The sequence below is a fragment of the Macrobrachium nipponense genome, chromosome 43, assembly GCF_015104395.2.
Source record: "Macrobrachium nipponense isolate FS-2020 chromosome 43, ASM1510439v2, whole genome shotgun sequence".
NCBI classification, from domain to species: domain Eukaryota; kingdom Metazoa; phylum Arthropoda; class Malacostraca; order Decapoda; family Palaemonidae; genus Macrobrachium; species Macrobrachium nipponense.
Window position 1 is genome coordinate 43,371,008 of NC_061104.1, and position 10,000 is coordinate 43,381,007.

The following is a 10,000-nucleotide window of genomic DNA, read 5'->3' on the forward strand; positions in this document are numbered from 1 at the left end:
TCATGTGACAGAATGAAAGAGTCATTTCATAAAACGAAACTGAAACACTTAAATACTCGTCGTAAAATCTTGAGTCTAGTTTCCGCCAATGACTTTGTGAGTCATTCAGATTAAACCGAGAGATAAAACTTAATCAGTCGATCAGGAATCAACGACTCCCCTGCCAGCCAGAACGTTAATTCGTTTTTACAGCACTCTTGTCAAAGGATAAGATAGTAAAAGGAGTTTATCGTTATCTTCGGAGAGCGGGAAATAACTACGAATTAACCGCCGGATCTTTAAAACGCCCATGTAACGGAAGGAAAGAGCTCACACGGCAGTTGCGCTTTCCAGAGTCGGACCTTAGAAGTTGGTTGAACTAGCCACCATGAATCCCTACGCCCGTTCGTTGCTAACGTGCTTTGCAATAGTCTTACTAGGTTTCACGCCGGCTACCGTGACGTTCATCATACTCCGTTTCTTTCCTTCGGTTATATCCTCGGAAAGCGTCTCTGCCATCGTATTAATCGACTTCGCTTGTGCATGCTGGTCTCTGATCGTCGGTGACAAAAAGAGGCGATCCCTTTGGCCGCGTGAACCGGCGTCTACCATTGACCAGGTATGAATATAATAGTGGATCCGTTCTTCAGTCCCTTGAATAGGTGGCAATGATCTCGTTAAACGTTTCTGGAGCTTACAATTACCTGTCAGCCAGCATTAGGCAATTGGTATAGGAATAACCAGAATTTGGCATTGAAAACGTATGACATGAAAAGAAAGTCGTGGTGGAGGCTACGAAAAAGGTGTAGTACACTTGGGAGGTAGCTTTAGTTGCATGAGTTTTATAATCAAGCACTCTCGTACATGTAATCAAAGTCTTGGATTTCAAGTGGCGTGTATCTTACGTATCGTGTATAAGAGCCTTATTAATGTTGTTGTTAGCTGCGCGTGAAGTGGACTCATAGATAGATAGATGTCTGCTGATTATTCCTGATGGTGTAGTTATGTTTCTCAGTGTACTGCTTTTTAGACGTGCGAAGCTTCTAGAATTTCTCCTGTTGTTGTTTAAGATTAAGATGGCCTTATGCCAGCACGGGCTCTTGCTCCTAAAGCAGCCCATAGGAAATAAATCTCAGTTTTCGTCCATTACGAATCATCATTACCCCGCTGAGTCGGCAATCATTCGTTTTACAATTAACTGAGTGAATTATGGCATTAGGTGGCTTCCGAAGGCGGGTAGGGCCGTCAGCGTACCTCGTGCGGTGCACTGTAGGCATTAATCAAGGTTCTTGCAGCATGCCTTCGGCCCCCAGCTGCAACCCCTTTCGCTCCTTTTTCTGTACCTCCGATCATATTCTGTTTCTTCCATCCTACTTTCCACCCTCCTCTAACAATTGATTCATAGTGCAACTGCGAGGTTTTCCCCCTGTCACAGACCTTTTATCGTCAATTTCCATTTCAGGGCTGAATGAACTCATAGATCCCAGTGCTTGGCCTTTGGTCTAAATTCTATATTCAATTCAGTTCTGTTCATTAGCTGGCGTTCTTATGAATACAATATTCAGAATCCGTTTGCGATTGGTTAAATTATACTGAAATATTTAATTCTAGAATTGTGTATAAGCTGATTTATTTTCTTGGTTTCAAGAACGGCGTCAAAGTAAAAGGAAATGTCCATGTAAATAAAGTTAGTCACCGCAATGTACTTCTTACGGGACCCATCGCTACCAGACATTTTTTCACTCTTGGCTAAATATTTACCCAGTCAAGTGTGCAGTTAAAAGAAGAAAGAATGTAGGGATGGACTGTTAGAAATTGAAAGCTTTACGTGTGTATAGTAGATTCGTTTTAAGTATTTATGAGTAAATCTGTCGGATACTTAGGCTAAGCTTATGATAATGTTTCATTTCGACAGGACGTCGAAGCAGCCGCGGCAGTAACACCAGCAGTCGAGGACAAGCCTCCGGAGTACGAAAAGGTCATAGAGAAAGCGCCTCCCTACGAGAGCGTCCTAATGGAAGACGCCTACAAAAACAGGACTATGAACAGCTCGCTCGTCGCCAATACAACGATGAGTCTAGACCGATTCGAGAAAAAGGACGCTGCTATCCAGAAATCCGATCCAGATCTGCCAACGTATGAAGAGGCAGCACGTCTCGTTTGCAAACCGGTAGAATGAAAACGGTTTTCCTAATGCATAGATAGACTGAATATGATACGATTTAAGACCTGATTTTCAAGACAAGGGTCTCAGTCTAAAGGAAATGCCAGAGGAAAAGATAATTTCATGCGTAGAGCTGAATTATGATTCCTGTGATGAATTCATTCCTTGGGGTGACTGTGGGCAAAAGCTATGAAAACCCCGATACAAGACTTCTTGAATAGCACAGATACGTAAAAAGAACGTGAATGGTTCATTCTAGTTTGATCTCTCCATGGGTAAACGATGCATATTTTTATAAGCTTACCAAAGACTGATAAATATTTAACGTTTTCAAGTCAGATATCATTTGTCTATATGATATAGGATCGAAACCCTATGTCGGCAGGTTTTAACTCCCCTCTCACCTTTTTTGTTGAAAACTGTAAAAACATGAGCCCTCGGGGAACCAACTGAAGATGATTATTTATTTATTTGTTTATTTTTTGCAAGGCAACATTCACTGGTACAACTCAAATTTTCCATCATGATGAGGAAATAAGCTAAATTCTGATTTTCAGCAAGACGTGGAAAACGTCATCTCGAATATTTCTGCTAGGTATGTAACATTTCAGTGAATAAGATGGTATACGTGTGTAAGCGAATTGATTAAGCAAGAGGCAGGTGTTGTGCATTGGAAAAGGGGGTTGAATCCCTAAAAAAAATAAAAAAAAGACAGGCAAACACAAAACCAGTTGGTGACGTCGTAATTGTTTTGCATCAAAATAAGCACAGCTGAAATTGAGAACTTAAAAGAGAAAAGGCAAAAACTAGGAAAATGTTCTAAAGTGATATAGAACAAAATCCAAGCTAGAACATAAGAACGCAATAAAAAAAGTTGGTTGGGAGAAAATTCAAAGTTGTGGCTTAAAGCAATTGAAAATATGATCTGTATACCATGCAGTAATATACATCACCGAGAAACAAGGAATCATTGTCATCTTGGTAAAATTCGTAACTATTATAAGACCTTGCAGCCAGGAATTCATCCTCAATAAAGACTTTTGTTCTTGTACTGAGGTAAGACGTTCTTGCAGTCATGCATTTTCCGGCGATGTCTCAGGCACTTAAGTTTGGATCTGTCATCTGAAGAACGGCTGGTCTTCCAGTTTATACAAGATCATGAGGGACACAAATCTTCTAGTACGTAGATCAGGCGAAAAGAAGGCACGTGAGCTATTTGAAAAACATGATATAATTTCCGAGGCACCTTTTCCAAAGGTGAGCGAGGTCGAACCAAGGAGGTTGGATCTTACTCCAAGAGTTAGATGAACTCACGACCTAGACAAATGGATCAACTTAATCCAACCAAGGGCGCGGGGATTAGACTAATCGCTGTGGCCTCGGTCTGTCCACGGCCGAGCTGCCTGACATCCACGCTGCGGAGACTGGAGAATGTCGTGATGCTTTGTTCAATCCTGATTCTGATATCTAAATCCTCTGATGCTCCCAGTCTGTTTGACGCTTTTATATGTAGATGGCGTACAATAGTTCTACTTAGATTTAGGTAATATTTATATTACTCTTACTGAGATAGGCGTATGGGAAGTTTTGTAACGAAGAATAATGCAGAGCATTGCATTTAATAAAAGTTTATTTGGTTGTTGTATACTTTTTCTTTGCCTGTGCACATTGGTCTACTGATAACTGCTCCTTCTACGATTCTGAAAGACGATTTACTGAAAGAGGCGAGTTGAAAATGACAAAAGGCTGGAAAAATAGAATTTAAGTTTTCACAGCAGTGAGAATCGTGTAATCCATTCCATTCATCGACACTATAAACATTCTCCTGTCTCCTGACTGCGACTCGAGGCGAAATTTGCTTACTACTGCACTGAAAGAAAAATACTGCGTTTGTAAGGGCAAGAAATTTGGTGACCGGTTAAGTTGAAAGCCGGCCTAAATTCCGCCAATAACAGTTCAGTTATGCCTGCATAGTTATAAAATCGTGGCCTTCGTTTTAGGATAACTTGCTAAGGTGGACCACAATGTAGACAACGAGATTCTGATGGGTAGAAGTACTACACCGCGCTGGGTAGAGATAGTACGAGAACATACAGTGGCCATTTTGCAGTTTTTATCTATCACCAGAAAGATATTTACATAATGTAAACAAAGATTCTTTCGGAATACACATTCCCACTTACAAACACATACACATTACATGTATATAAACTGTGGAGCATTTCTTTTGAATAACATCAGGATGTTAATTGTTGCTTCTATAAATCAAGATGGTCTTACGCTATTACCGGCCTCGTTCAAAATATCAAGAAAATGCTCATCATGACCTTGTGTCAGAACGGGTTTTGGTAGGCAAGCCCGCTGATGATGACGAAATAACCTTGAAATTACAATAATAACACATTCTTTATCAGCTTATGGTTATAGTTATACAAGTACAAAGTGCAGATTTAGTTGAGACGGCAATACGCAAAATAAAACAAAAAAATACCAACTACTATGACAGCTACTGCTAATAAAGTAATCGGCACCTCTGCGTCAACCTGTTTGTTTACTAATAGTGAAATAGTGCTCAGACAGTCAGACTCAGTTCCCAACAGTACCTTGTCAGCGGAACAACTTGGTAAGAGTTCGAACGTAGGTGGGAGATTAATAATCGTTCTCTAGGTAAAGCCTTTAAGGGCGCCATGCTCCTGCGAAAAACAATAAGTAATCTACGAAGTGTTTCGTACCACCATGGTTCCTCCCCGGTTCTCAGGAAGAGTTACGACGCACTTGTAGTTGGAGGTGGTAAGTAAACGCAACAGTTTCTAGTTTACAGTTATGGCCATCATGTTATTAACCGGCATTTCTTTGGAAATTAAAATTTTCTACTGTATTTGAGTTGCTTATTAAGAATTTACCGTTTTTTTTCGCGGGAACGTTCTTTGCAGTCCGTGCGGAGTTTACTGCCTGGAATTACCGCTTAATGATAAGGCTTGGATACACACGCGCTAAAAACGTCGCGTTGCTGACGCCATCGGACGCTGTCTTTTACAGTGAGGTATCTTCCCTTGCTTTTCAATGGAAAACCACTAATTTGGACTACACGAGCCTTAGTAGCATTGCGTTAGGACGCGTTACGTGGGCGTCAGGAATTTCTAACGTCGGTGTCGACGTTAATAGCGCGTGCTACTAACACCTTGCCTGTGACGACTACACGAGACGCTGATGTCGCCCAGCTACTATAAGGACGGTATTAAATACTAGTATATATTGGGCTCCTCTACAAGGGCGCCTGCACGTATGGACAAGGGGGAACACTTGTCCCCTCCTGAAATCCTGGAAAAATTATATTAAATTCCAGGATTTCAGAAGGGGGCAAATGGCCCCTTGTCCCCAAGTGCGAGCGTCCTGTTGCCATTTACATACTACGTTCATTAGCCTCTCGTTTCTATTTTCATATCGATATCTGTTTCAAATATAATAACAAGTCCATTGAGATGATTATAATCATTATACCATGTCTGAGTTAGTTCTAAATAAATAGTTTTCCTCGTGGTTTTCTGAGGGTAGTGCCGTCAGTGCACCTCACGCCGTGCTCTGTAGGCATTACTTATATATGCTATATATATAACATATATGAAAATATATTAATTCCGAGGTAGACCGAATTGGATATTAAAGCACATTTGTAGCTTAATGCACATAGTATATGAATAACGATGATGTGATAAAAATTCATACACACACACACACACACACACACACACACACACACACACATATATATATATATATAATATATATATATATATAATATATATATATATATATATACCATATATAGGTATTACATTTTACTAACGTCACTCTACAGTATATTCTTTAATTAAATTAAAGGTATCCTTGTCACAATTGTTGTATAATAGTTAAGTAAACAGTATATAACTGCCCTTAATTCTTTCTTGAAACGTTTGATTTCAGCTGAACGTAAATGGAACTATTAAAAAAAAATAAGTGTGTAACTTGCTGTTTTTTTTTATTTTTTTATTTATTACATCTTGCTTCATTTCATTTGTTAGCATCGGAATTCCATTGCATTTCATATATATATATATATATATATATATATATATATATATATATATATTATATATATATATATTATATGTTATATAGATATATATAATAATATATATATATATATTATATATATATATATATATGTATGTATATATATATATATCTATATATATATATATATATATATATATATATTATTATATATATATATGTATAGGTGTATAATATATATATAAATATATATAATATATATATATTATATATATATATATATTTATATATATATTATATATATGTATGTATTATATATATATATGTATGTTATATATATATATTATATTTTTATATATATTATATATTATTATTATATATATATATATATATATATATATATATATATATATATATATATAATATGCTTCATTCATTAAAGAAATGCAGGAGCTGATACTGTTTTTGGAATGAACCTGCCAGTTCAAAGGATCAAAAAGTGTTTGTCAGATTGATACCGGAAACAATCGATGTGTGTTTTAAGATTCGACCCCCCTTGGAAAATATGCTGCTGGCGCCCATCCTCCTATCTACGCCGGTGCCATGAGAGACAGTACAAGAGATGTTCGACACTGACAAATTTATTTGTGAAATTGAAAGCAGCCAGCGTTATACAATGTCAAAATGAATTATTATAGCTGTCATAAAGGTAGAACTTGTCGCTATGCTTTTGTTGGTTTCCAAGCATAACGAGAATTAACCAATAGAGTTGTAAGGACAAGGATTTTTTCTATATTTTTATTGCGTCTCATCGTCAAGCCGCGTCGTTCCTTTACCCATTCTGTAGACTCTGTAGAGCATTTTGCGCTCTTTCTTTTGATGTATATATGTCGGGAATCCGTTCCCTCTATGTAATATTATTCATGTATTTTCGCCTGTGAAGAAACACATTCACAGCTGGGGCCCTGTCCCTTTTGTTTATGTTCGTTCGTGCGTGCGTGACGGACACTACCCTTTCGTCCTCACCCGTCTATGTCAACCTAGTTTTTGTCTGAATAAATTACTACGGGCTGCTCTAGGAGCAAGAGCCCTTGCTGGCATAAGGCCAGCTTAATCTTAAACAACAATAACGATATATTATCAGTACCCAGCTATGTGTCTTACTCTCTGGTCCTCACAGAGTCTGTCCAATGATGAAGGGTGAACCCAACAGTCTCTCTCATTTTCCTTTGTATTCTAATGATTTCGAATCACAAGCTTGTCACTTATCCTACTTGGACAGCCTCCATAATGAACTAAACATGCTTGTTTGATACTCAGTAACGCTTCGTAAATAGCGCTTGTGTAGCCTGGCCAAAAACTCGACGTTAGACAGCGTTAGCAACGCGACGATTTTAGCGCTCATGTATCCGGACCCCCTAAACATTTGTTAGGAGTTAGTTACTAAACGTGCACGTGTTCCGAGGCCATCGTTGGTAGGTTGAGATAAGGCCCAAATAATGTAGTAAACGAAAATACTGTCGTTTCAATTCGTATGACTCTTATCTTTGTAATCGATTCTAATTAAGCCTGACACAAGAGCCCAAAGCCGCGCGATTAGATTTGATCAAATTCTCCACTACAGAGATTCCGTAGGGGGCTAGTGCTGTCAGTGTACCTCATTCGGTGCAATGTAGGCATTATACTTAAGGTTCTTTGCAGTGTTCCTTCGGCCCCTAGCTGCAACTACTTTCATTCCTTTTCCTGTACCTCCGTTCATATTCTCTTTCTTCCATCTTACTGTCCACCCTCTCCTAACAGTTGTTTCATAGTGCAACTGCTTCGGGCTTTTCCTCCTCTACTCAACACCTTTCAAACCTTTTACTATCAATTTCCGTTTCAGCGCTGAATGGCCTTAGTTGCCACAGTGCTTGGCACAATGCCAAAAATCTATATAAATCGGATGGAATCAAATCCACTACAGAGAGAATTATTATGAAATGAATCAAACAATATAATAAACAAAACTTTTAATACTACTCGAGCAGTTATGAATACATTGTATAGTAGGGCTACGGTTGGATTCGTGTCACACACACACACGCACGCGCGCGTAGCGCCTCTCTGGATCGGTAACTACTACCTGTTTTATGTGCAATATGGACCCGGTGTTTATTAGTCCTAGCCCCTTGGCGCTGAACGTAAAAATATAAATAAAAGACTGTATAATGAATATAATAAACGTAAACAAAAGACAAAAACACAAAGTCGTGTTCGGGTTTACTTTTTTTTTCTTCCTTTTGCCAGCGAAAAATCCGATATCGAACCTAATGGATTTGTAAATCGGGACGATCTGTGACAGTTTCTTTACGAAGAAATTGCCTCGTTATCGACCTAAGGGCTGAAATAGTTTAGTTACTTGTGTCTCGGTTGCTGCCATAAATTAACTTGCAGAGGATCGGGCAAGTTGATAATATTTGGAGAATCATGCGATAGGTCTAGGTAATAACTCAGCGTGGGCACATTTCCTTGAAAAATTACAGTTTTCTATAGTAATTGGGTTGTTTATTAAGGATTTACCGTTAATTTTTGTGGGTCGATTGTAATTCACCCCCAGGGGCTGGTACTAAACACTGCGAAATACACTTAGGTACGCCCCAATCTCCAGTGGTTCAGTGCTTGTCGTATTCGTGGAAACGTTCCTTGCAGTCCGTGCGGAGTTACAGCCTAGAATTACCAATCATGCATAGGAGAGAGAGGGAGAGAGAGAGAGAGTGAAATGTCTTCGAGGATATGATAAGGAAGGACGAGGAATAGTTGGTTAAAGAAAGCATATAGGTGAGGAAATAGCATGGCGAAGATCTATAGTACGAAGATTACAGAAATCCAGAAGGGGATAGATAGATTTAGACCAACAGCCGACAAGCACTCAGTCAGATGAAACACAGGACGCACAAATGTAAAGTGTTTATTATGAATATGTACATAACATTTTTATTCGGTTTAGTGTTGTTTATGCATTATATGGAATGTGTAGTAGATAAGTTTGTTGATATGGTATTTGATTGTTTTTGCATATAAAGTGGTTCATCTGGCAGCTGTGGCCCCATTTAAGAAGCCTGGTGGACTGGATTTCACATTAATCTTGAGCGTCCTAATTGTACGACCAATGTATGCCTCTTAAAAAAAATAAATTAAAAAATATCCATTTAAAAAGCAAAAGCTTGAAAAAGTTTCGGGAGCAATATTTTAATATTGTCCAAATGAGTTTAGCAGAGGCATCCTTCCCAAATAGTGAGAAGCTTGCCTGTATAAAGCCACCGTACAAAGGAAAAGGTTATAAAGAAAATCTTAGTTTCTATAGGCCAATATCGAACCTATCGCACTTATCAAAACTTATAGAAACCGCAGTTCACGAGTAAACGTGGTAACACTTGAAACAACTGAACATTATACCCGATGATCAGCTTATAGAAAAACCACTCGACAGAAACTACATTGTGCGCAATTACAAATAGGACAAATTATGGCAAGTGGAAAATGTGGTATCCTGGTTATGCCCGACCTATGTGCAGCATTCGACACAGTTGACCGTTATCTGCTGCTTGAAGACCTGAGAGCAGTAGCCATTGCAGATGATGTACTCAGATGGTACAAAGGCTACTAAGAAAACAGGAAGGTTACATCAAATGTGATATCAGAAAAGATAGGCCTAAGCCTGGTTCCCCTGCTATTTGGCATTTACACAATTAAATGATCTAGAATCCTAAACAAGCACACGGTTACTTATAAACTGTATGCTGATGATACTTGGTTTACTCT

At 38.5% G+C, this 10,000-nt stretch overlaps 2 protein-coding genes across 2 annotated transcripts in view; both read left to right on the forward strand.

Annotated features, from left to right (window-relative positions):
* Positions 1–274: 274 nt before the first annotated feature.
* Positions 275–3,782, forward strand: LOC135213690 (uncharacterized). The gene is made up of 2 exons (XM_064247778.1): positions 275–598; positions 1,895–3,782. The coding sequence occupies exons 1-2, from the start codon at positions 368–370 to the stop codon at positions 2,156–2,158; spliced, it is 495 nt and encodes a 164-aa protein (XP_064103848.1). The 5' UTR covers positions 275–367; the 3' UTR covers positions 2,159–3,782.
* A 926-nt stretch (positions 3,783–4,708) lies between these two features.
* The window catches only part of LOC135213691 (pyridine nucleotide-disulfide oxidoreductase domain-containing protein 2-like), a 158,530-nt gene continuing 153,238 nt past the window's right edge, over positions 4,709–10,000 (forward strand). Inside the window, exon 1 of the mRNA XM_064247779.1 lies at positions 4,709–4,933. Within this exon, the coding sequence (XP_064103849.1) occupies positions 4,831–4,933 (103 nt within the window). The 5' untranslated portion in view covers positions 4,709–4,830. The remainder of the gene's footprint in view (positions 4,934–10,000) is intronic.

Excerpts from the sequence above, each read along its gene's own strand:
- LOC135213690 (XM_064247778.1), top strand. The coding sequence starts at position 368 with ATGAATCCCTACGCCCGTTCGTTGCTAACGTGCTTTGCAATAGTCTTA. Across the intron at positions 599-1,894 it reads CGGCGTCTACCATTGACCAG|GACGTCGAAGCAGCCGCGGC; the intron begins GTATGAATATAA and ends TCATTTCGACAG.